Source organism: Somniosus microcephalus, chromosome 17, assembly GCF_052327205.1.
Source record: "Somniosus microcephalus isolate GS21.2 chromosome 17, FLI_Smic_1.0, whole genome shotgun sequence".
NCBI classification, from domain to species: domain Eukaryota; kingdom Metazoa; phylum Chordata; class Chondrichthyes; order Squaliformes; family Somniosidae; genus Somniosus; species Somniosus microcephalus.
In genome coordinates this window covers 69047382-69074052 of record NC_141003.1, presented here as the reverse complement: position 1 = coordinate 69074052, position 26671 = coordinate 69047382, and the positions used below count along the sequence as shown (strand labels likewise).

The window sequence follows — 26671 nt, the reverse complement described above, 5'->3', positions numbered from 1 at the left end:
TGGTCTGGTCACGTGGCTGCTGTGCCCCGCTGGGGTCTGGTCACATGGCTGCTGTGCCCTGCTGGGGTCAGTTCACATGGCTGCTGTGCCCTGCTGGGGTCTGGTCACATGGCTGCTGTGTCATGCTGGGGTCAGGTCACATGGCTGCTGTGCCCTGCTGGGGTCTGGTTACATGGTTGCTGTGCCCTGCTGGGGTCTGGTTACATGGTTGCTGTGCCCTGCTGGGGTCTGGTCACATGGCTGCTGTGCCCTGCTGGGGTCTGGTCACATGGCTGCTGTGCCCTGCTGGGGTCTGGTCACATGGCTGCTGTGCCCTGCTGGGGTCAGGTCACATGGCTGCTGTGCCCTGCTGGGGTCTGGTCACATGGCTGCTGTGCCCTGCTGGGGTCTGGTCACATGGCTGCTGTGTCATGCTGGGGTCAGGTCACATGGCTGCTGTGCCCTGCTGGGGTCTGGTTACATGGTTGCTGTGCCCTGCTGGGGTCTGGTCACATGGTTGCTGTGCCCTGCTGGGGTCTGGTCACATGGCTGCTGTGCCCTGCTGGGGTCAGGTCACATGGCTGCTGTGCCCTGCTGGGGTCAGGTCACATGGCTGCTGTGCCCTGCTGGGGTCAGGTCACACGGCTGCTGGCTGCTTTTCCATACCTCACTCCCTAATGGGTGTTCCTAATGTATGAACAGAGAAGTGAGTGTATTTCTCCTCCAACGCAACAACTTGCATTGATTATAGCGATCTTAACGTAGAAAAACCTCCCAAGGTACTTCAGAGGTGTACTCAAGACAAAAATGGACGTCAATTCTACGTCTACATCTTTGGAATTCTCTACCCTAGAGGGCTGTGGAGGCTCAGTCATTGAGTATATTCAAAAGAGAAGTCGATAGATTTCTGACTAGTAAGGGCTTCAAGGGATATGGCGATAGGGGTGAATGGAGTTGAGGCAGAAGATCAGGCAGGCTCGAAGGGCCGAATGGCCTACTCCAGCTCCTATTTCTTATGTTCTTATGTTCTAATTCAAAGATGGGGATATTAGGAGGGAGTGATCAAAAACTTGGTCAGGGGTGGGTTTTAAGGAGGGTCTTTAATGAGGAGAGGGTGGTAGAGAGACAAAGGGTTATGGGGAGGGAACTCCAGAGCATGGGGAAAAGGTGGCTGAAGGCACGGCGGCCAATGGTGGGGCGAAGGTATGAGAAGGATGCACAAGAGGACAGAGTCAGAGGTATGGAGAATTCTGGGATGGACTGTAGGAGGTTACAGAGATAGGGAGGGAGCGAGGCCACGAAGGGATTTAAACAGGCAGAGGTCGCGGGTTTGGGAGGTGCTGTCGAAGGAGCCTTGGCGAGTTGCTGCAGTGTATCTTGTAGATGGTGCACACTGCAGCCACGGTACACCGGTGGTGGAGAAGGTTAACGCCTTTAGTGTAGGAAAATGCTCCAAGGTGTTTCACAGAAGCCAGAGGGAAACAGATGTCAAACCACAGAAAGAGAGATTTGGATGAATGACCAAAAGCTTGGTCAAAGAAGGGTGTTTAAGGAGGGTCTTAAAGGAACCAGAGAGAAGTGTGGAGGGGAATTCCAGTAACTGGGTCTTTAGTGTTTGAAGGCATGGTGCCAATGGTAGGGTAAAGAGAAGGGGCTTGTGATGAGGTCAGAATCAGAGAGTTTGGGGGGGTACAAAGATAGGAAGGCATAAATTATCAGATGGATTTAAAAACAAGAATTATAAATTTGTGACACTTGATACTAGGAGCAAAGGTAGGTCGGCGAGGACAGGGGTGATGGGTGAGGAGTATTCTAGGGTCCCAGAATTGACGCACGCTCCCTTTTCCCAGGACTTCCTGGGCAGGGAAGCACTTGCTGCCCCCATCATACCACAGTTGCACGAATACAAATTAGGGAAGCACGGTAAGATTCGAAATTCGGGAGAGCAGCTTGTAATCAACACCCAAAATCCTAAACCTGCCACTGGGCTCTTTGGGTTACAAAAGTCAACTTGGGCGGTAGCACAAATCAGGTGAGAGCGACTCAGCAGCCCGTTTCGCATTCGCCCGATTTTCTTTTCCGTGGACTTTCTTGGGCGATTGCGCCCGTTTTGCAAATTTCTATCCCCATCATCTCCCTGGTCTGACTTTGTCTTTGCGGTTATGAGAGCGGCCAACGTGCCGATGCCCTTAGCGAGTTAGGTCACCCACATACTGCAGAGTGGGACTGAACCCAAATACAATGTTCACTCACAGCCTATCATTAGATGGGGAACGGGGGGAATTTTAGATCAAAATGCTCTTCTATACCCCTGTCGGTCTGTCTGATGGTGTAAGAGCCTCTTTTTATCTTCAGTGTCAACTGAATAAATCCTGTAGACCGAGAGGTACAATTTATAAGCCAGTGCTCCCGGTACACAGCCTCGAGTGAAGGGAATGCCAAGCAGGAACTCGGGCGCAGAGGTCGGTATCTGTTGGTGACAAGAGTAGACAGACACCTAATGTGTTGGAATGACAATCCAATTTAAGGCAGGCCTTGCCTGTATTAAGTGTTCTCCCAACACCAGTGCCAGCAGTGGTTTCCAGCCAATCTCGCTCTGCCACCTTGTCAAGAAGTATTTCCTCCAGCAGGAAGGAAAACTTATTTTCCGCAGCAATCACTTAAACAAAAAACTAAATGCATTAAAACTGTTTTTACAGGAACAGGCACAGGGGGGGTTGAATGCAGCGCTCTCGGCTGGACCTGACTGAGGTTCACAATCTATTGGTAGACTGCTCCAAGGCCCACAAAAATGATTCAACACTTACCTTGAGTAAATAGAGTAATTAAAGAGAAAGGGTTTCCAGTGTCTGAAGGGTCTGTGACCAGAGGGCTCAGATTGAAGGTGACTGGCGAAAGAACCACAGGCGACACGAGGAAAAACTTTTTTACGTGACGAGCGGTTGGGATTTGGAACGCGCTGCCTGATCGGGCGGTGGATACAGATTCAATAGTAACCTTCAAAAGGGAATTGGATAAATACCTGAAGGAGAAAAAATTGCAGGGATGTGGGGAAAGAGCCGGAGAGCGGGGCTAACTAGATTGCTCTTCGAAAGAGCCGCACGGACTCGATGGGCCGAATGGCCTCCTTCTGTGCTGTACTATTCTCGGATTCTTTGGCCAGGCCGCCCTGGCTCCATCGCCCGTGGAACAGGTCGGCCTGAACACGGCGCAGACTACGACCTAAAATGGCAATCAGGGACCTCTTTACATCGCAGCACTCCGATTTCCATGTTAAAAGCAGCCTATCACCTGAAACAGGCAGGCGCTTTGGACGGGAGGTCACGTTCATAACGGCACCGGCCACATCGCCAGTGTTAACGGGACGTAAGGCCTCCGACCCCATTGTGAGGGTATTACCGCCCCTTAACGCCAGGCGAAGGGAGTCAAAACTGGCCCCAGGGTCTGAACGAAATGAAATAGATGCATCTCCCGAATATTCTTCCCTCGCCACTCACTGAGAACCCGCGCTTTCATTGCAAATATAAATTAACAGTAAGGTTAAGTGTGGTTGCCTTCATTTGTAAGCCATTTAATTCATCTGAAGTTGCTTATCATATTTGGCTCAAGTTGTGCAGATAGCAGGATATTTATATGGCAAACAACTTGCCATATATGGCCTTATAATTCATTCCTCTACCTCTACCCTTCCACAAAAGGCTAATCACTTACTTTTGTACTTTTGCACAGGTCATTAAACTTCTTCCTGACCTAGTCTATAGTCCAGGAACATAACGCTGAGCCGATCATTATCAGATCCTGGGTGTTCTACAGTAACAACATTCAGTGACTGGCTTGTCTAAACTGGGTTAAACAGTCTGTAGCAGCTTTAGATGTGCACATGGGAACATATTAAAAGAAGTTTAAACATTGACGAGGTACCGTGCAATGCGCAGTAACAGATTAAAACATTCACTGCATATTTTCAACACACAGTAACACAACGCTCTAATCAATACAGTCATTTATCTTCAGCTTGTTTTGTGCCAATCATTCTGACATGTTTGCTCATTCTTTGCACAATCTGTTGTATGCTGAGGCACATTTGCATCGTCATCATTTAATCTTAAAGGGCATCCCGAGGTCAAGGGCCTCGTCATCTTTGCCATTTGAGTTGAAGATCAGTTCAGCCATATTGTCATCCTTCCTCTTCAACTCCTCCTGCAGTGACAGTAGATTTGGGGGTTGGAAGTGGGGGGGGCGGGGAGAAAGAGTAGAAATTTGTCTGGGTTCCTTTTTAGGTTTTTTCCAGTTTAATTTTTTTTTATTATACATAGAATTACATGGAATTTTACAGCCATTCGGCCCAACCGGTCTGTGCCGGCGTTTATGCTCCACACGAGCCTCCTCCCACCTTATTTCATCTCACTCTCTCAACATAACCTTCTATTTGGAGGATTCTTTCAACAGGCTGGTTTACAATAATAATCAACACAGTCCTTCGGGCTCAAGGTACAAAGATTAACTCCTTCTCCCTTATCGAGCTGCCAGGGAACAGGAAGATTCTCCCTGGAATGAAATGGGAGCTGATTTTTTTTCCTGTTGAAACTATATTATTTTTGAACTTTGCTTCTCTTTCGAGGCTATTCACCTTCCCACATTCCGACATTTCAGCTTCACGGAGCTGAATGCCTCCTGTAGCTCGTTCTCCAGTGGGATCAGGCCCTCCGTGCCCTGGTTCCCCGTGGCACTGCTCCCGGTGGCTATTCCCAGCGATTCTACCCTTGACCCACTGGCCGCTGGAAGTCACGTGATTCAAGCTCCCAGAATACAACCAACCAGAGTTGCCAACCCGACGTGATAGATTTTTGTTGGGCAAGGGTATTAAGGGATATGGAACCAAGGCAGGTAAATGGATCAGCAGTGAGCTAATTGAATGGTGGAACAGGCTAGATGGGTGAATGGCCTCCTCCTGTTCCTATGTTCCTACTGGGAACCCCTCCGTCAATAATGACGCATCCCAGAGGACCAGCTGCAAATATTGACCCTCACTCTGACAACTAACTTATCAAAGACAGTGTCAGCTACCTTTGGTATCAGTGCATAAATGTCTTTACTAGTTATAGAGGTGTTCAAAATGATGAGGGGGTTTTGATAGAGTAAAATAAGGTCAAACTGTTTCCACTGGCGGGAGGGTCGGTAACCACAGATTTAAGATCAAAAGGAAAAGTGATCCAACCATGGCTAACAAAAGAAATTAAAGCTAGTATTAAGTCAAAGGAGGAAGCTTATAAAGTTGCCAGAAAAAGCGGTCAGCCTGAGGATTGGGATCTTTTAGAAATCAGCAAAGGGGGAACCAAGAAATTGATAAAGAAAGGGAAAATGGAATATGAGCACAAACTAGCGAAAAATATAAAAACGGATTGTAAAAGCTTCTATAGGTATGTGAAAAGGAAAAGACTGGCGAAGGTAAATGTAGGTCCTTTACAGTCAGAGACGGGAAAATTTATAATGGGGAATGAAGAAATGGCCGAGAAATTAAATAAATACTTGTTTCTGTCTTCACGGAGGAAGACACAAAAAACCTCCCAGAAATACGAGAAAACCAAGGGTGTGGCAAGAATGAGGAACTTAAAGAAATTATTAGTAAAAAAACAGTACTAACAAAATTAATGGGACGAAAAGTCGATAAATCCCAAGGACCAGAAGACCTACATCCTAGGGTTTTGAAAGAGGTGGCCACTGGGATAGTGGATGCATTGGTTGTCATCTTCCAAAATTCTGTAGATTCTGGAACGGTTCCTGCAGATTGGAGGATAGCAAATGTAACCCCACTATTTAAGAAAGGAAGGAGAGAGAAAACGAGGAACTACAGACCTGTTAGCCTCACATCAGTAGTTGGGAAAATGCTGGAATCTATTATAAAGGATGCAATCACTGGTCACTTAGAAACTAATAGTAAGATTGGGCAGAGTCAACATGGATTTATGAAAGGGAAATCCTGTTTGACAAACCTATTGGAGTTCTTTGAGGATGTAACTAATGGAGTAGACAAAGGGGAACCGGTAGATGTGGTGTATCTGGATTTTCAGAAGGCCTTCGATAAGGTCCCACACAAGAGGTTGGTGAACAAAATTAGGGCACATGGAATTGGGGGTAATATACTAGCATGGATTGAGATTTGGTTAACAGACAGAAAACAAAGAGTAGGGATAAACGGGTCTTTTTCAGGATGGCAGGCTGTGACTAGTGGGGTATCGCAAGGATCAGTGCTTAGGCCCCAGCTATTCACAATCTATATGAATGATTTGGATGAGGGGACTAAATGTAACATTTCCAAATTTGCTGATGATACAAAGCTAGGTGGCAGTGTCCGTTGTGAAGAGGATGTGATGAGGCTTCAAGGGGATCTCAACAGGCTCATTGAGTGGGCGAGAACATGGCAGATGGAATATAATGTGGATAAATGTGAAGTTATCCACTTTGGTAGAAAAAACAGAAAGGCAGAGTATTTCCTAAATGGTGAAAGATTGGGGATTGCAGATGCTCAAAGGGACCTGGGTGTCCTTGTATATGAGTCACTGAAAGTGAATGTGCAGGTGCAGCAAGCCATTAGGAAGGCAAATGGTATGCTGGCCTTCATTACAAGAGGATTTGAGTACAGGAGTGAAGAAGTCTTACTCCAGTTATATAGGGCCTTGGTGAGACCACACCTGGAGTACTGTGTACAATTTTGGTCTCCTTACCTAAGGATATACTTGCCATAGAGGGAGTGCAACAAAGGTTCACGAGATTGATTCCTGGGATGGCGGGACTATCGTACGAGAAGAGATTGAGTAAACTAGGCCTGTATTCTCTTGAATTCAGAAGAATGAGAGGGGATCTCATTGAAGTATACAAAATTATTACAGGGCTTGATAGAGTGGATGCTGGGAGAATGTTTCCCTTGGCTGGGGAGTCTAGAACCGGGGCCACAGCCTCAAGATAAAGGGTAGGCCATTCAGGGCTGAGATGAGAAGAAATTTCTTCACACAGAGGGTGATGAATCTTTGGAATTCTCTACCCGAGAGCTGTGGAGGTTCAGTCATTGGGTATATTCAAAACAGAAGTCGATGGATTTCTGACTAGTAAGGGCATCAAGGGATATGGCGATCGGGCCGGTGAATGGAGTTGAGGCAGAGATCAGCCATGATCTCATTGAATGGAGGAGCAGGCTTGAAGGGCTGAATGGCCAACTCCTGCTCCTATTTCTTACGTTAAGATCATTTCAGAAGAACCAGAAGGGAGAGGAGAATAATTTTTTGGACGCAGCGAGCGGTTATGATCTGGAACGCGCTGCCTGAAAGGGCAGTGGGAACAGATTCAATAGTATCTCGGACCTTTCTGGCACACGCTTCTCGTTAACATGTTGCTGGTGATCTGTGGGCACCAAACAGGAACCCTGCTACAACTCACCGGTGCTGAGAGGGTAGAGAACTGGCCAGCTACCACACCTGAAGGGGCGGGGGGGGGGGGGGAAGGAAAGCTGATAGGCGGCCTCAGACAGCCCAGGGACAGACTCTGGAGGGTGGACCCTTTGTGGGATCCTGGAGGGCGACGACTCCCACTCCTCTTGGCCCCACCAAAAAGAAAATATATGTGACTTATCCTGGGCCGTTTAGTGAGCAGTCTCCAGCAGCCCCTTTAATGACCAGCCTGTGATGCCACACACCGCCCGGTACAAATAGGACCACAGGAGGCCCCCCGCTTCCCGATTTGCTCATTACAAGTGGCCCCCACCTTGAAACAGGCAGGCTCTCCAGCCGCCCATCTCAGGACCCTACCACTAGATGCCAGAGCCACCAGCGTAAAGGGGGCGGTGAGTGACCGGACGCCTTCTCTCGAGCTGTTACCTCACCGTTTGTGCCATGTGGGAGGAGTTAAAATCCAGCCTATGATGCCATCCCACCAGATCGGCCTCTTCCAATGATTGCTCTTTCCTCCTGCAGAATTTCTGATGTCTGTAAACACATGTAGAGACTCAGGGGATTCAGGCTCCAGCCCAAATTCCTCAAAATGTCACCCTTTCGCGCTATATATTCAAAGTAATTTCTGGGCTCTGATTTACAGGAATGTTGCAGCAAAGGCAGGAGAGCAGCACAATGCTGCCACCTAGTGGTGGCAACTCCGCAGACCTTGGTGCAAATGTGGAAATTCCAGGTTTCCATTCAGCCAGCAGCACCCTGCCGTAATCTCTCCTCTGTGACAGGAGTTCTGTTGGGATTTTATTTTATTTTTTAAAGATATTTATTCCTGGGATCTGGGCCTCGTTGATGAGGCCAGCATTTATTGCCCATTCCTAGTTGCCCTTGAGAAGGTGGTGGTGGGCCACTTTCTTGAACCGCAGCAGTCCGTGTGGTGAAGTTGCTCCGACAGGGTTATTAGGTAGGGAAGTTCCTAATAACACTCTGCTTCGATCCAGCGACAATGAAAGGACTTTGATATATTTCCAAGTCAGGATGGTGCGTGTCTTGGAGGTGGTGCTGTGGTAGAGGTCGCGGGTTTGGGAGGTGCTGGTGAAGGTGGGTCTCTTGCCCACCAGTTATCCCCTGCTCTGACCTCCGAATTTTCCGGCTGCTGATTAAAACATTCACAGTGAGCTCAGACAGAGGAAACTGACTGCAGCTGATGTAGTGGGTGTCCGTGCTGCCTGAAAATAATTTTTAAAAATCCATTTCAAATCTGCACGAGACAAACTGGACCTTTCATTCCGATGCTGCTGTCCCCGTCTCCCGAGCAACGCTAGGCATCAGAAACACAATAATCAGCATTGCCAAGGTGATAATGATGGGAAATTATGGGATGACATTGTCCTATTACCAACCTACACAGTCAACTCTTCATTCAGCTGCTTAATTCATACTGTTATGATTCTTTTTGTACTAGATTCTCATTCTGCTGTGTTACTCATAAGAATTAGAAGCAGAAGTCGGCCATACGGCCCCTCGGGCCTGCTCCGCCATTCAATAAGATCATGGCTGATCTTCGACCTCAACTCCACTTTCCCGCCCAATTCCCATATCCCTCAATTCCCCAAGAGTTCAAAAATCTATCGACCTCAGCCTTGAATATTCTCAATGACTCAGCATTCACAGCTCTTTCAGGTAGAGAATTCCAAAGATTCACAACCCTCTGAGTGAAGAAATTCCTCCTCATCTCGGTCTTAAATGGCCGACCCCTTATCCTGAGACTATGCCCCCTAGTTCTAGACTCTCCAGCCAGGGGAAACAACCTCTCAGCATCTACCCTGTCAATCCCCTTCAGAATGTTGTATGTTTCAATGAGATCACCTCTCATTCTTCTAAACTCTAGAGAATATAGGCCCAATATACTCAATCTCTCCTCATTGGACAATCTCATCCCAGGGATTAATCTAGTGAACCTTTGTTGCACCGCCTCTACTCACGCTGCTTAATTTGAAATATCGGAGAAGTTTTTATTAAATCGCAAAATAACTAATTGCTAGGAATAGACTGCAATTTTCACACTCTGCTCTGCCAACTCCCCACTCTCTGACTCCATTTCTGGGATATTGCACCGATGTGACTTGCGATGTAGAATAATGTCCATCCATACTGCGGGAAGTTGAACTGGTCGCAAGGCCATCGATTCCCTGTCTCCCTGCAGAGATCAATTTCCCTTTTAAAATTCCAATCCGCCTCTTCAGCTGCCCCACAGTCAGTCTCAATACACCCCCTGCTCTCCAGCTGCCCCACAGTCAGTCTCAATACACCCCCTGCTCGCCAGCTGCCCCACAGTCAGTCTCAATACACCCCCTGCTCGCCAGCTGCCCCACAGTCAGTCAGTCTCAATACACCCCCTGCTCTCCAGCTGCCCCAGTCAGTCTCAATACACCCCCTGCTCTCCAGCTGCCCCACAGTCAGTCTCAATACACCCCCTGCTCTCCAGCTGCCCCACAGTCAGTCAGTCTCAATACACCCCCTGCTCTCCAGCTGCCCCACAGTCAGTCAGTCTCAATACACCCCCTGCTCTCCAGCTGCCCCACAGTCAGTCTCAATACACCCCCTGCTCGCCAGCTGCCCCACAGTCAGTCTCAATACACCCGCTGCTCTCCAGCTGCCCCACAGTCAGTCAGTCTCAATACACCCCCTGCTCTCCAGCTGCCCCACAGTCAGTCTCAATACACCCCCTGCTCGCCAGCTGCCCCACGGTCAGTCTCAATACACCCCCTGCTCTCCAGCTGCCCCACAGTCAGTCTCAATACACCCCCTGCTCTCCAGCTGCCCCACAGTCAGTCTCAATACACCCCCTGCTCTCCAGCTGCCCCACGGTCAGTCTCAATACACCCCCTGCTCTCCAGCTGCCCCACAGTCAGTCTCAATACACCCCCTGCTCGCCAGCTGCCCCACGGTCAGTCTCAATACACCCCCTGCTCTCCAGCTGCCCCACAGTCAGTCTCAATACACCCCCTGCTCTCCAGCTGCCCCACAGTCAGTCTCAATACACCCCCTGCTCTCCAGCTGCCCCACGGTCAGTCTCAATACACCCCCTGCTCTCCAGCTGCCCCACGGTCAGTCTCAATACACCCCCTGCTCTCCAGCTGCCCCACAGTCAGTCTCAATACACCCCCTGCTCTCCAGCTGCCCCACAGTCAGTCTCAATACACCCCCTGCTCTCCAGCTGCCCCACAGTCAGTCTCAATACACCCCCTGCTCTCCAGCTGCCCCACGGTCAGTCTCAATACACCCCCTGCTCTCCAGCTGCCCCACAGTCAGTCTCAATACACCCCCTGCTCTCCAGCTGCCCCACAGTCAGTCTCAATACACCCCCTGCTCTCCAGCTGCCCCACGGTCAGTCTCAATACACCCCCTGCTCTCCAGCTGCCCCACGGTCAGTCTCAATACACCCCCTGCTCTCCAGCTGCCCCACGGTCAGTCTCAATACACCCCCTGCTCTCCAGCTGCCCCACGGTCAGTCTCAATACACCCCCTGCTCTCCAGCTGCCCCACGGTCAGTCTCAATACACCCCCTGCTCTCCAGCTGCCCCACGGTCAGTCTCAATACACCCCCTGCTCTCCAGCTGCCCCACAGTCAGTCAGTCTCAATACACCCCCTGCTCTCCAGCTGCCCCACAGTCAGTCAGTCTCAATACACCCCCTGCTCTCCAGCTGCCCCACGGTCAGTCTCAATACACCCCCTGCTCTCCAGCTGCCCCACGGTCAGTCTCAATACACCCCCTGCTCTCCAGCTGCCCCACAGTCAGTCTCAATACACCCCCTGCTCTCCAGCTGCCCCACAGTCAGTCAGTCTCAATACACCCCCTGCTCTCCAGCTGCCCCACAGTCAGTCTCAATACACCCCCTGCTCGCCAGCTGCCCCACAGTCAGTCTCAATACACCCGCTGCTCTCCAGCTGCCCCACAGTCAGTCAGTCTCAATACACCCCCTGCTCTCCAGCTGCCCCACAGTCAGTCTCAATACACCCCCTGCTCGCCAGCTGCCCCACAGTCAGTCTCAATACACCCCCTGCTCGCCAGCTGCCCCACAGTCAGTCAGTCTCAATACACCCCCTGCTCTCCAGCTGCCCCAGTCAGTCTCAATACACCCCCTGCTCTCCAGCTGCCCCACGGTCAGTCTCAATACACCCCCTGCTCTCCAGCTGCCCCACAGTCAGTCTCAATACACCCCCTGCTCTCCAGCTGCCCCACAGTCAGTCAGTCTCAATACACCCCCTGCTCTCCAGCTGCCCCACAGTCAGTCTCAATACACCCCCTGCTTGCCAGCTGCCCCACAGTCAGTCTCAATACACCCGCTGCTCTCCAGCTGCCCCACAGTCAGTCAGTCTCAATACACCCCCTGCTCTCCAGCTGCCCCACAGTCAGTCAGTCTCAATACACCCCCTGCTCTCCAGCTGCCCCACAGTCAGTCAGTCTCAATACACCCCCTGCTCTCCAGCTGCCCCACAGTCAGTCAGTCTCAATACACCCCCTGCTCTCCAGCTGCCCCACAGTCAGTCTCAATACACCCCCTGCTCGCCAGCTGCCCCACGGTCAGTCTCAATACACCCCCTGCTCTCCAGCTGCCCCACAGTCAGTCTCAATACACCCCCTGCTCGCCAGCTGCCCCACGGTCAGTCTCAATACACCCCCTGCTCGCCAGCTGCCCCACGGTCAGTCTCAATACACCCCCTGCTCTCCAGCTGCCCCACAGTCAGTCTCAATACACCCCCTGCTCGCCAGCTGCCCCACGGTCAGTCTCAATACACCCCCTGCTCTCCAGCTGCCCCACAGTCAGTCTCAATACACCCCCTGCTCGCCAGCTGCCCCACGGTCAGTCTCAATACACCCCCTGCTCGCCAGCTGCCCCACAGTCAGTCTCAATACACCCCCTGCTCTCCAGCTGCCCCACGGTCAGTCTCAATACACCCCCTGCTCTCCAGCTGCCCCACGGTCAGTCTCAATACACCCCCTGCTCTCCAGCTGCCCCACGGTCAGTCTCAATACACCCCCTGCTCTCCAGCTGCCCCACGGTCAGTCTCAATACACCCCCTGCTCTCCAGCTGCCCCACGGTCAGTCTCAATACACCCCCTGCTCTCCAGCTGCCCCACGGTCAGTCTCAATACACCCCCTGCTCTCCAGCTGCCCCACGGTCAGTCTCAATACACCCCCTGCTCTCCAGCTGCCCCACAGTCAGTCAGTCTCAATACACCCCCTGCTCTCCAGCTGCCCCACAGTCAGTCAGTCTCAATACACCCCCTGCTCTCCAGCTGCCCCACGGTCAGTCTCAATACACCCCCTGCTCTCCAGCTGCCCCACGGTCAGTCTCAATACACCCCCTGCTCTCCAGCTGCCCCACAGTCAGTCTCAATACACCCCCTGCTCTCCAGCTGCCCCACAGTCAGTCAGTCTCAATACACCCCCTGCTCTCCAGCTGCCCCACAGTCAGTCTCAATACACCCCCTGCTCGCCAGCTGCCCCACAGTCAGTCTCAATACACCCGCTGCTCTCCAGCTGCCCCACAGTCAGTCAGTCTCAATACACCCCCTGCTCTCCAGCTGCCCCACAGTCAGTCTCAATACACCCCCTGCTCGCCAGCTGCCCCACAGTCAGTCTCAATACACCCCCTGCTCGCCAGCTGCCCCACAGTCAGTCAGTCTCAATACACCCCCTGCTCTCCAGCTGCCCCAGTCAGTCTCAATACACCCCCTGCTCTCCAGCTGCCCCACGGTCAGTCTCAATACACCCCCTGCTCTCCAGCTGCCCCACAGTCAGTCTCAATACACCCCCTGCTCTCCAGCTGCCCCACAGTCAGTCAGTCTCAATACACCCCCTGCTCTCCAGCTGCCCCACAGTCAGTCTCAATACACCCCCTGCTTGCCAGCTGCCCCACAGTCAGTCTCAATACACCCGCTGCTCTCCAGCTGCCCCACAGTCAGTCAGTCTCAATACACCCCCTGCTCTCCAGCTGCCCCACAGTCAGTCAGTCTCAATACACCCCCTGCTCTCCAGCTGCCCCACAGTCAGTCAGTCTCAATACACCCCCTGCTCTCCAGCTGCCCCACAGTCAGTCAGTCTCAATACACCCCCTGCTCTCCAGCTGCCCCACAGTCAGTCTCAATACACCCCCTGCTCGCCAGCTGCCCCACGGTCAGTCTCAATACACCCCCTGCTCTCCAGCTGCCCCACAGTCAGTCTCAATACACCCCCTGCTCGCCAGCTGCCCCACGGTCAGTCTCAATACACCCCCTGCTCGCCAGCTGCCCCACGGTCAGTCTCAATACACCCCCTGCTCTCCAGCTGCCCCACAGTCAGTCTCAATACACCCCCTGCTCGCCAGCTGCCCCACGGTCAGTCTCAATACACCCCCTGCTCTCCAGCTGCCCCACAGTCAGTCTCAATACACCCCCTGCTCGCCAGCTGCCCCACGGTCAGTCTCAATACACCCCCTGCTCGCCAGCTGCCCCACAGTCAGTCTCAATACACCCCCTGCTCTCCAGCTGCCCCACGGTCAGTCTCAATACACCCCCTGCTCTCCAGCTGCCCCACGGTCAGTCTCAATACACCCCCTGCTCTCCAGCTGCCCCACGGTCAGTCTCAATACACCCCCTGCTCGCCAGCTGCCCCACGGTCAGTCTCAATACACCCCCTGCTCTCCAGCTGCCATTATCCCTCCTCCCGGAGGCGGAATCCCCAATGCAAGGTGGGAATGCAGCCGGGAGACTGCTGGAGATTATTTAGCCCCCGGAAAACCGACAAGATACCTGGAATGACATATGAGGAGAGATTGGGTCGATTGGGCTTATACTTGCTGGAGTTTAGAAGAATGAGAGGGGATCTCATTGAAACTTATAAAATTCTAACAGGACTAGACAGACTAGATGCAGGAAGGATGTTCCCGATGGTCGGGGAGTCCAGAACCAGGGGTTACAGTCTAAGGATAAGGGGTAAGCCATTTAGGACAGAGATGAGGAGGAATTTCTTCACCCAGAGAGTGGTGAACCTGTGGAATTCTCTGCCAAAGAAGGCAGTAGAGGCCAATTCATTAAGTATATTCAAAAAGGAGTTGGATATATTTCTTAAGGCTAAAGGGAGCAAGGGATATGGTGAGAAGGCAGGAACAGGGTACTGAATTTGGATGATCAGCCATGATCTCATTAAATGGCGGGGCAGGCTCGAGGGGCCGAATGGCCTACTCCTGCTCCTATGTTTAAGAGTCGGGGCAAGATGTTGGGCTGGACGAAACTTCCGCCTGGCCAAAGCTGTACCAGGATTCCACCAGATCCGTTGTACTGGACAGCCTGCAGCCACAGCAGGGGAAGAAAAATCCTCTCCTGTGCCCCACTTCCTGAAGTAAAAATGTCCGTGCTTTCCTTCTCGAGGCACAGGTCCTTGCTTCCCCCACGTTGCTCATGGGTGCAGGGGGAAGAGAGTAAAAAGAGCACTCAGGGCGGGTCTGGCCCTCAGTGATGGGAGGAGAACGAATGATACATAGCAAACCTCGTAGAATTCTTTGAGAAGGTATCAAACCCTGGTGGTTGGGGGAAAATGCAGTGCACCTTCTTTGTGAGTTAGTTAATCCATCAAAAAAGCTGCTGCTAAATCCCGAAGAGGTTAACCCCACAGATACTAGTCTGAAATTTTTAATAAAAAGGTATTCAGCACATTCACACACTTCACAGCCATGACATTTAACAGATACAGCTTAGTTCAAAATACTCCTCCATCTTTCTAACTACAAAATGATATCAAAAATACTTCAAATAAAAATAAAGTGTTAACAAGGTTCCTTGTGTTATCTCCAGCTCATTAATGGCACTCCTGCTAGTGAGTGCGCGTGCATGCAGACAGAACCAGACCGGACCAGCCGCGCAGACACCCCGGTTGCATAGCCCACCAACACGCTCAGCCTCGCCCGCGGTTAGGCGAGGTACCGGGGAACTGCCAGTGCCCGTGGGACTGTTATGGCAGCAACCGTCAGCACCTTTGGAGGAGGGAGGGGGGGGGGGGGGGGGGGGGGTAAATCACCGATGGAAAGAAACGGTTGGAACAGAGAACAAAGTGGCTGCTCACTTCACATCAATCTCTTTGGAGCTCTGCTCCCCGAGTTCCATCACATCATCATCAGCATCAGCCGTGATCCCGTGTCCCGCACCAGGATGTTCGTCGGTGAAGCTCTCCGGCTCTTGGCTTAGGTCTGCGTTCTCCTGGTCGCTGGCCTCATCCTCCGAGCCCGAGCTGGCGTTAGACAGCTCCTTTTCCTCCAGCGCCATCGGATCGAAGGCCCCCTCAGAAGTCACTCCGCCCCCGCCGTCCTCCGAGCTGCTGCGGTTCGGGAGGAAGCTGCAGATCAGACCAGCTCTCCGCGTGAAATCGTTTTCTTTGATCTTCAAATACTCCACCCCTCCTGGGTAGAAAAGACCGATTCACATTCATTACTAACCAATCCAAGTCCCACTGCGGAACACAATGCGCTACTGATAGAAACTAATGAGGGAGGTCACTTGGCTCAACCGAACTAAACCATCCAGAATAAAAACATACAGTCCCCACAGAAGGTTGCGTGTTCAAGCCCCACTCCAGAGACTTGAGCACGGAATCTAGGCTGCCACTCCCAGTGCAGCACTGCGGGAGTGCAGCACTGTCAGAGGTGCCGTATTTCAGATGAGATGTTAAACTGAGGCCCCGTCTGCCCTCTCAGTTGGCCGTAAAAGATACCATGGCACTAAGTAGAAGAGCAGGGGAATTCTCCCCGGGGTCCTGACCAATATTTAACCCTCATTCAACACCTAAAAAAAGGATCATCTGATCATCATCACATTGCTGTTTGTGGGAGCTTGCTGTGCGCAAATTGGCTGCTGCGTTTCCTACATTACAACAGTGCCCACACTTCTAAAGTACTTCATTGGCCGTAAAGTGCTTTGGAAATCCAAGTCTTTCTTTCATGGTCACTGGCCCAGGTACCCATGCTCAAACGAAAAGGGTACATTCATTTACCAGTGACAGGCCCAGGATACCACAGGGGCACCTAACACTCACGGAGAGAAGGTTCCAGTTCGCAGCGTTCAAGACAGATCATTACAGATGAAGAAATGCATTTGGCCCATCTATATTCATTCAATTCAATCAAACTGAACCAACAGTCCCCCACTGCCGCATTTAATTGTTTCTTAAATGATTCCAGAGTTTTCGCCTCCACTTTCTCCATCTGGAAAACCATTTCCAAGTGTTGGATCAGTCTTTGTGTAAAAAAGAGCTTCCCGATACAATTCCAAAAATTGTCCGACTCTCCGATTGATTTAAAAGTAGTATTTTGGATTTACCTGATCTATTTCCTTAACTATCTTATGCGCAACACATTGCATTTATATAACACCTTTAACATAGTAAAATGTCCCAAGGCGATTCGCAGGAGCGATTAGCAGACAAAATGTGACACCGAGCCACATAAGGAGATATTAGGACAGGTGACCAAAAGCTTGGTCAAAGTAGTAGGTTTTAAAGAGCGTCTTAAAAGGAGAGCGAGGCGGAGAGGTTTAGGGAGGGAATTCCCGAGCTTAGGGCCTAGGCAGCTGAAGACACAGCTGCCAATGGTGGAGCGAAGGAAATTGGGGATGTACAAGAGGGCCGAATTGGAGGAGCGCAGAGATCTGAGAGGGTTGTAGGAGGTTACAGTGAAAGGGAGGGACGAGCCCATGGAGCGACTATAAGGTCACACCTGCACAGTGTCCTGCTGAGTCCCACGCCTGCAGTACACCCAGCATTTCTATGTCTGTAATACTTCAAATTACAACAGAACTGTTGACACAGGAAAAGCCAGGGATGTAGAAGACAGGAAGAAAAACTAATTTTGAAATATGCAGGAAATATTTAGGAGACTGGGGAAATGGTCTATGGTATTTTTAAAGAAGGATCGTCTCTCGAATTTCAGCACTGGGACCGAATTTGTCTCAGCTTCCCCCTGGGAGAGATGGGAGGGGAAATGAGCCAGAGTTGCTGCTCCTGATCCAACAGCCACCGCTGGAAGTACATATGCAGGTGTGAAGGAGGATAGGACAGAGCTTAGCTGCGATAAGCACTGCGGTCCAAACAGGATGCTGACACTCATCGTAATGGCTCACACATGGGAGGACAGGCACGGGGTCAGAGGGCTGCTGCACTCAATCAATCTTTGAGCAGTTGCCTGCAAGGCAGGATCGTTGGGAAAGAAAGAAAGAAAACAGAATCAATCAAACCTGTGCTCTCTTCTCCCTCCTTCTTCTCACTCAGGAAAGTCCGCTTCATCAGCAACTTCTTTGCCGTGTGGCACTTGTACTTGAGCGATGGTTTATCCTCCATCTCAGAATCTGCAACAAAAGCCAGACGGTGAAGCATTTCAGCCTTGCCTACATTCCCAACTCTCAGTCAGACCCGCCCGGAGATGGGGCAGGAGAAATACCGCAGGTATAACCGGCTGCAGTACCACCAGGCACCTGCTAGCTGGCGCCGCAGCGACACCAGATGCACTACTGAGAACAAATATGCCAAATCGATCAGTGTTTTTTAATTGTCTCCTCATATTGTCGAGGCACTGAAAGTGACCCGGCTACTATTACTCCCAGAATCTTTCGGGTCTTTCTGTGCTAATTCAGTTTGATTTATGGTATAATTATGTCCAATACTTCACGGGTCGGCCTTGGCTCAGTGCGTAGCACTCTCGCCTTGGAGTCAGAAGGCGGTTGGGTTCATGCCCCATGCCAGAGACTTGAGCACAAAATCTAGGCAGACTCTCCGGTGCTGCACTGAGTGAGTGCTGCACTGTCGAAGGTGCCCTCTTTCGGATGAGATGTTAAACCAAAGCCCCTTCTGCATTCTCTGGTGGGTGTAAAAGATCTCATGGCACTCTTTGAAGAAGGGCAGGAGAGTTCTCCTAGGGAGTTCTGGTGAACATATATCCCTCAACCAGCTCCTAAATTTATCGCATTGATATTTGTGGGATCTTGCTGTGCACAAACTGGCTGCCGTGTTTCCTACGTTAAAAAGAAAAAAACTCAAGTGTGAGCAATGTTTGGATTAATTTACAAAGCAGGGTAAGTGCAGCAAAAACATTGGGTGTATTCAAAATACCATAAATGTACTGGAGGGATGAGGTTCAATGAGCCAAATACATAGAATTTACAGCACACAAACAGGCCATTCGGCTCAAGCAGTCCATGCCGGCGTTTATGCTCCACTGGAGTCTCCTCCCGTCTTTCCTCATCTAACTATCAACATAACCCTCTATTCCCCTCTCCCTCATATGCTTGTCTAGCCTCCCCTTAAATGCATCTATACTATTCGCCTCAACCACTCCCTGTGGTAGCGAGTTCCACATTCTCACCACTCTCTGGGTAAAGAAGTTTCTTCTGAATTCCCTATTTGATTTCTTGGTGACTATCTTTTCAAGAAAAAAAGAGAGACCCGGGGGGGAAAATACTTACGTCGGCCACCTCGCTTTTAATCATCACCCCCGAAGTGGCCGGCCGCCTGGTGCACGCCTCCTGCAGCTGTCGGTGTTTTCGTCCGGCACTGCTCCAGGGGGCGGAAGTCAATTTTGGGTCTGAGGTGCAGCTTTCGTCATCCTGATTGTTATTATGCATCTAGGGTCTTCTGTAAAGCTGTCTCTGCACTGTCCCATCAAACACTCCCAGGGCAGGTACAGCACAGGTTTAGATACAGAGTAAAGCTCCCTCTACACTGTCCCATCAAACACTCCCAGGGCAGGTACAGCACGGGTTTAGATACAGAGTAAAGCTCCCTCTACACTGTCCCATCAAACACTCCCAGGGCAGGTACGGCACGAGTTTAGATACAGAGTAAAGCTCCCTCTACACTGTCCCATCAAACACTCCCAGGGCAGGTACAGCATGGGTTTAGATACAGAGTAAAGCTCCCTCTACACTGTCCCATCAAACAGTCCCAGGGCAGGTACAGCATGGGTTAGATACAGAGTAAAGCTGTTCTCTGCGTTGTCTCATGGTGCCTTCAGCCAATCTCCAGAACAGCGCCCTCTGCTGCACCAGTCTGTCATTTCCATTAGCTCACAGCTTTAAACTGCTCCACTGGTTCTGTTGCCACTGCGAGAGGGTGGAGACTTTCATCCTGTTGCCCAAGTTGGATTCAAAAGGTAGGGCCAGAGATGGAAAGAGGTGCAGTGCCCTGTGATGCCGTGCCATGGTGGGACAGAACGTGGGCTTGCCACATCCCTCACCAGTGAGGAGCGACCGAGTAGAGTCCAGGCAGAGGGAGAGGGGGGGGGGGAAAGAAACTTTAAAAAGTGAGAGGGAGCGGCCTTCGTCAATGCAGTGCGCCTCGCTCCGTTTCAGAACAGTAGGGTAGGGAGATAGAGTTGTGTATTAAGAAAGAAAACATAAGAAATAGGAGCAGGAGTAGGCCACATGGCCCCTCAAAACTGCTGATCTTCTACCTCAACTCCACTTTCCCACCTTATCCCCATATTTATATAGCGCCTTTCATGACCTCAGGACATCACAAAGCGCTTTACAGCCAATGAGATACTTTTTGGAGTGTAGTCACTGTTGTAATGTAGGAAACGCGGCAGCCAATTTGCACGCAGCAAGCTCCCACAAACAGCAATGTGATAATGATCAGATGATCCTTTTTTTGTTATGTTGATTGAGACATAAATATTGGCCCAGGACACCGGGGAGAACTCCCTTGCTCTTCTTCGAATAGTGCCATGGGATCTTTTATGTCCACCTGAGAGGGCAGACGGGGTCTCGGTTTAACGTCTCATCCGAAATACAGCAGCTCCAACAGTGCAGCACTCCCTCAGTACTGCACAGGAGTGTCAGCCTAGCTTTATGTGCTCAAGTCCCTGGAGTGGGACTTGAGCACAAGTCGTTCTCAGTACATTCACTGTTGTTTTCAATACAGGCCACACTCACCTGACTCCGAGATCTCTTCAAATATCACACACGTTCCCAGGACATCTAGTATGGAACATACAGTACAAGTTAGTAGAGACGCAATTCGGTTAAACACCTGCACACCCCCACCCACATTGCGTTTCACTCAGTTCTTTTCTGGTGTATAATTTCCCAGGCAGTGTTATCACGAACGGGAAGTCCTCTCAATAGCCCATAGCTCCACTACAAAGGACAAATGAAGCAGAAACACAGGGTCAGTGCAATCTCTATGGGGGCTTAAAAGTGTAAGAATACAGAACAAGGGAGGACTGAGACCCACCTGTCAGACACAAGCTGAGTAACATGAGTTATGTACTAAACTTGATGATGGCACTTCCTTTAGCTCCCTCCAATTGTTCGCTATTCATGCATGGGAGTCCTCACAGCTAATCCTCTCCTCACCTCAGCCTCTTAAGCAGGAGCTGGATGACGGTAAGGAAAGCCCTTGTTCCTCTCCAGCCCATGACACCCCACCTGTGGCCGCAGCGAACGCCAATGATCGTATCCACGACCTTCCTGGTATTCAGGGCTTGGTACCAGCCCACGTGGTGCATTCGTCTGCATCCATCCCCTGCAATAATCACTGCACATAGATACATAGAAGATAGGAGCAGGAGTAGGCCATTCGGCCCTTCGAGCCTGCTCCGCCATTCAATGAGATCATGGCTGATCATCCAAATTCAGTACCCGGTCCCTGCCTTCTCCCCATATCCCTTGATCCCTTTAGCCTTAAGAAATATATCCAACTCTTTCTTGAATATACTTAATGAACTGGCCTCCACCGCCCTCTGTGGCAGAGAATTCCACAGGTTCACCACTCTCTGGGTGAAGAAATTCCTCCTCATTTCAGTCCTAAATGGCTTACCCCTTATCCTTAGACTATGACCCCTGGTTCTGGACTCCCCGGCCATCAGAAACATCCTTCCTGCATCTAGTCTGTCCAGGCCTGACAGAATTTTATAGGTTTCGATGAGATCCCCTCTCAATCTTCTAAACTCCAGTGAGCATAAGCCCAATCGACACAATCTCTCCTCATACGTCATTCCTGCCATCCCAGGTATCAGCCTGGTGAATCTTCGCTGCACTCCTTCCATGGCAAGAACGTCCTTCCTCAGGTAAGGCGACCAAAACTGCACACAATACTCAAGGTGTGGTCTCACCAAGGCCCTGTACAACTGCAGCAAGACATCCTTGTTCTTGTACTCGAACCCTCTTGCTACGAAAGCCAACATACCATTTGCCTTCTTAACTGCCTGCTGCACCTGCATGCTTACCTTCAGCGACTGGTGTACAAGAACACCCAGGTCTCTTTGCACTTCCCCTTCTCCCAATCTATTACCATTCAAATAATAATCTGCCTTCCTGTTTTTGCCACCAAAGTGGATAACCTCACATTTATCCACATTATAGTGCATTTGCCATGTTTCTGCCAACCTGTCCAAATCGTGCTGGAGTTTCACGACATCCTCCTCACAGCATATCCTCCCCCCAGCTTTGTGTCGTCTGCAAATTTGGAGATATTACATCCAATTCCCTCGTCCAGATCATTAGTATATATTGTGAACAGCTGGGGTCCTAGAACCGATCCTTGCGGTACCCCACTAGTCACTGCCTGCCACTCAGAAAATGACCCGTTTATTCCAACTCTTTGCTTTCTGTCTGCCAACCAGTTCTCTATCCAAGTCAATACCTTGCCCCCAATTCCATGTACCTTAATTTTGCACGCTAATCTCTTATGCGGGACCTTATCGAAAGCCTTCTGAAAGTCCAAATACACCACATCCACTGGTTCTCCCTTATCTATTTTACCAGTTACATCCTCAAAAAATTCCAGTAGATTAGTCAAGCATGATTTACCTTTTGTAAATCCATGTTGACTTTGTCCGATCCAGTCACTGCTTTCCAAGTGCTCTGCTATTCTTTTATAATGGACTCTAGCATTTTCCCCACTACCGATGTCAAGCTTACCGGTCTATAATTCCCTGCCTTTTCTCTACCACCTTTTTTGAATAGTGGGATAACATTAGCTACCCGCCAATCCATGGGTACCGTTCCAGAGTCTATCGAGTTCTGGAAGATGACCAGCAATGCATCTACTATTTCTAGGGCCACTTCCTTAAGTACCCTGGGATGTAGATTATCAGGCCCTGGGGATTTATCGGCCTTCAGTCCCATCAATTTTCCTAACACCATTTCCCTACAAATACTGATTTCTTTCAGTTCCACCCTTTCATCAGACCCTATGTTCCCCGGCATCTCTGGGAGGTTATTTGTGTCCTCCTTTGTGAAGACAGAACCAAAATATGTATTTAGTTGGTCTGCCATTTCTTTGTTCCCCATTATAAATTCCCCCGATTCTGACTGCAAGGGACCTACGCTTGACCTCACCAATCTTTTTCTCTTCACCTATCTTCTTTTAGAAAATAATGTTTTTGGGATACAGTATATGAGTAATTTGAGACATGATGTGGTCTCAAAAGCACAAAAACACGTAGTAAAACACTGGCCTTCATACTCTCCGGCAAACACGCATCTGTCCACCTGCATAATCGGCTGCTCGGTGTCTATTCCCTGGGGAGAGAAAGGAAAGTTCAAACGTTTCAGGTGAATTCGAAGCAGTTCATGTAAACCCACGGTAAACAGACAGCATTAAAATGGAGCCTGCTCCCGAGTCATAGGGACATAGGAATTGCTGGACGAAGGACTGAGGTTGATCTAGTTCACCGGCTACCATCCTCGTAGTCGCATGATACAACGCTAATGGAATTGCTGACTAATCACAGCAATCAATCTCTATCAATTAGTCTACAACAGACCCAGACATGAGGCAAGGAAAGCCGCTAAGTGGAGAACTCTGGGAACCATAGGTCCAAAGTCACACTGACCACATCATGTCTCAAATTACTCATATACTGTATCCCAAAAACATTATTTTCTAAAAGAAATCTCTCTAATTTGCACTTGAATTAATCAATACTGACTGCTTCCACCATCTCATGTTCTGACTCCACGATTTTATGAAGTCAGGGGGTGGAGTATCCGGAACAATCCAGATTCCATCCCGAATCAATCCAGATTCCATCCCGAATCACACGCAGCAGTTCCCACAAATTGGGGACTGATTTAATGCCTGTGTGGTTGCTCCAAATGAGGAAGCGTGCCGCACGTTTTCCACGACTGGCTCAGTGGCCTGCGTGGATATCAGCTCGTGACGGGATCTCCCCTCCCAGTCAAAAGAGCCTTCCAGTGAGCTGCTCACAAACAGCAATGAGATAAATGAACAGATCATCTGTTTTTTAAGTGTTGGTTGAAGGATAAATATTGGCCATAACACCAGGGAGAACTCCCCTGCTCTTCTTCGAATAGCGCCGAGGGATTTTTTATGTCTACCTGAGAGGGTTAACGTCTCATCTGAAAGTTGGCACCTCTGACAGTTGGCACCTCTGACAGTGCAGCTCTCCTTCAGTACTGCATTAGAGTGTCAGCCTAGATTTTGTGCTCAAGTCTCTCGATTGGGACTTGAATCCACAACCTTCTGACTCAGGAGGTAAGAGTGCTACTCACTGAGCCACATTATCACCCCGGGATTACGACCAAGAGTCCGTCCTGCTGGGAAACCCCTCCTAATAGCTGAGAGATGACCAAATGTTGTCAGCCAGGGGCATAAGGCCACTTCCCCACAAAGTACATCGTAGAATGCAGAACCACGAGATACCCATTGCAGAGAACAGTGACCACAGAAACAGGGTCCAGGTGCCAACCCTACAATTATGCAGCACGGCTCTCTTGCTGCCAGTCACAGCTCCTTGTGCTCACTTACCACAATCTTGCATTCGTTCCTACACCTCAACAGGAAGTCCGGGTCGATAATGCCCGACAGCTCCACCACAACCAGCTGCTCCTGTGGAGTTTAAAAAGAGATAATCAGCCCAGTGGAGAGAGTAAGCAAGCACCCATCACCCAATAAAAGCGGGTCCAGGAAGGGAGCAGTTATTGAGACCGTATCAGCGTCAGGTTTATTTAGCATATCCTGGCACCTATAGGCAGTAGGTCTTCCCTAATTGCCTGGCTGGTTGGAAGGAAGAGAGGAAAGAAAGGGAGAAAAACCACCTTTTTTTTTTTACTTCGTTCCTGGGATGTGGGCGTCGCTGGCGAGGCCAGCATCAATTGCCCATCCCTACTTGCACTTGAGAAGGTGGCGGTGAGCTGCCTTCTTGAACCGCTGCAGTCCGTGTGAAGGCATTCCCACAGTGCTGTTAGGGAGGGAGTTCCAGGATTTTGACCCAGCAAAGATATATTGCCAAGCCAGGATGGTGTGTGACTTGGAGGGCAATTTGGAGGTGATGGTATTCCCATGCGCCTGCTGCCCTTGTCCTTTGAGGTGGTAGAGGTTGCGGGTTTGGGAGGTGCGGTCAAAAAAGCTGTCCCAAAGCGCTTTACAGCCAATCAAGTCATTTTTAAAGTGGCAGCCAATATGCGCACAGCAAACTCCCACAAACAGCAATGTGATAATGACCAGATAATCTAAATTCGTGGTACTGGTTGAGAGGGCGACACTGGGAGAACTCCACATCACTTCTTCAAATAGTGTCAGGGCATCTTTGGCAACCACCTGAACCCCGGAAACAGGCAGGTGGGGCCAGTACTAGCCCTGCGGCAGTGCCGTGGAGTGTGGCCCAGGATTATGCGCTCAGGTCCCGGGACCTGAACCTTCTGGCCCAGGGGGTTGAGAGCTCCCACTGGACTCCGCCACAGAGTGAAGGTACTTTTCCCCTTTAATCTCAACTGCCAACAGTATCTCCCACCCGGGATCAACATCAAAGGCCCGAGGATCAGAGCCGCAGACAGCGACCGGCCTGCATCATATAATTAGCGCGGCCTCACCTCCTCCTCCTCCCAATCCCCATCGTCCGGGACTGGGACCTTTCTCCCAGCCCCATCCGCCATCTTGCAGCCACTCCTCCAGCGCCTCCAATCAAACCCCAATCGCCTCCTCCGGTACTGCCAGTCGATCGTCGAACTACTCCTCCAGGACCTCCAATCAAACCCCGATCGCCTCCTCCGGTACTGCCAGTCGATCGTCGAACTACTCCTCCAGGACCTCCAATCAAACCCCGATCGCCTCCTCCAGTACTGCCAGTCGATCGTCAAACTACTCCTCCAGGACCTCCAATCAAACCCCGATCGCCTCCTCCAATCAAACCCCGATCGCCTCCTCCGGTACTGCCAGTCGATCGTCGAACTACTCCTCCAGGACCTCCAATCAAACCCCGATCGCCTCCTCCAGTACTGCCAGTCGATCGTCGAACTACTCCTCCAGGACCTCCAATCAAACCCCGATCGCCTCCTCCAGTACTGTCAGTCGATCGTCGAACTCCTCCTCCAGAATCACTAATCAAATTCCGATCTCCTCCTGGGGGGGGGGGATGCAAATCAAACCCGAGACATCGATCACCCACCACTATGAGAACAATGCACAAAGAGCACTCGCTGACTGCACTGAGGTTCTGTTTGACAGGAATTATTTTCCAGATTTAAGGATCACACCCAAACCCAACATTTCCATCTGGCTCGAAAAGGGCAGGATTGGGTTTTAAATATTCCTGGATATCAGGTGTTCAGGAAAGACAGGGAAGGAAAGGAAGAAGGTGGGGTGGCAGTATTGGTTAAGGAGAATGTTACAGTGCTGGAGAGAGAGGATGTCCTGGAGGGCTCAAGGACAGGATCTATTTGGTTAGAGTTAAGAAATAATAGAGGTGCCATTACACCACTAGGTGTATTCTGTAGGCCACCAACTAGCGGGAAGGATATAGAGGAGCAAATTTACAGGGAGATTACAGAGAGGTGCAAGAACTATAGAGTAGTGATAATGGGGGACTTCAATGATCCTAATATAGAGTGGGATTGTAATAATGTTAAGGGCAGAGAGGGGGCAGAATTTCTGAAGTGTGTTCAGGAGAACTTTCTTGATCAGTATGTTTCCGGCCCGACGAGGAAGGATTCATTGCTGGATCTGGTTCTGGGGAATGAGGTAGGTCAAGTGGAGCAAGTGTCAGTAGGTGAACATTTAGGGAACAGTGATCATAGTATCATAAGGTTTAGATTAGCTATGGAAAAGGACAAGGAGCAATCTAGAGTAAAAATACTTAATTGGAGGAAGGCAAACTTCAGTGGGTTGAGAACGGATTTGGCCTGGGTAAATTGGAATAAAAGATTGGCAGGCAAAACTGTAATCGAACAATGGACTGCTTTTAAAGAGATGGTTCAGGT

General features: G+C 50.3%; 1 protein-coding gene across 2 annotated transcripts; it reads right to left on the bottom strand.

Annotated features, from left to right (window-relative positions):
* Positions 1-3524: 3524 nt before the first annotated feature.
* Positions 3525-25720, bottom strand: gtf3c6 (general transcription factor IIIC, polypeptide 6, alpha). Of its 2 annotated transcripts, XM_086010595.1 has the most exons (7): positions 25286-25720; positions 24222-24302; positions 22909-22972; positions 20381-20425; positions 17690-17800; positions 15528-15861; positions 3525-4179 (listed from the first exon to the last, which is right to left on the bottom strand). In XM_086010595.1, exons 1-7 carry the CDS (start codon positions 25346-25348, stop codon positions 4170-4172), a joined length of 708 nt encoding a protein of 235 aa, XP_085866721.1. In that variant the 5' UTR covers positions 25349-25720; the 3' UTR covers positions 3525-4169. The 2 variants fall into 2 exon arrangements, with proteins under 2 accessions (XP_085866721.1, XP_085866722.1); XM_086010596.1 differs by lacking the exon at positions 3525-4179 and having other exon boundaries at positions 15082-15861.
* Positions 25721-26671: the final 951 nt, after the last annotated feature.

What these genes read in the sequence shown, in the direction of transcription:
- gtf3c6 (XM_086010595.1), bottom strand. Translation starts at nt 25,348, where the DNA reads ATGGCGGATGGGGCTGGGAGAAAGGTCCCAGTCCCGGACGATGGGGAT. An exon ending in TGAAGAGATCTCGGAGTCAG is followed by an intron (nt 17,801 to 20,380) that starts GTGAGTGTGGCC and finishes CTTTTGTTGCAG; the next exon opens with ATTCTGAGATGGAGGATAAA. An exon ending in GGAGGGAGAAGAGAGCACAG is followed by an intron (nt 15,862 to 17,689) that starts GTTTGATTGATT and finishes TTTTCTACCCAG; the next exon opens with GAGGGGTGGAGTATTTGAAG.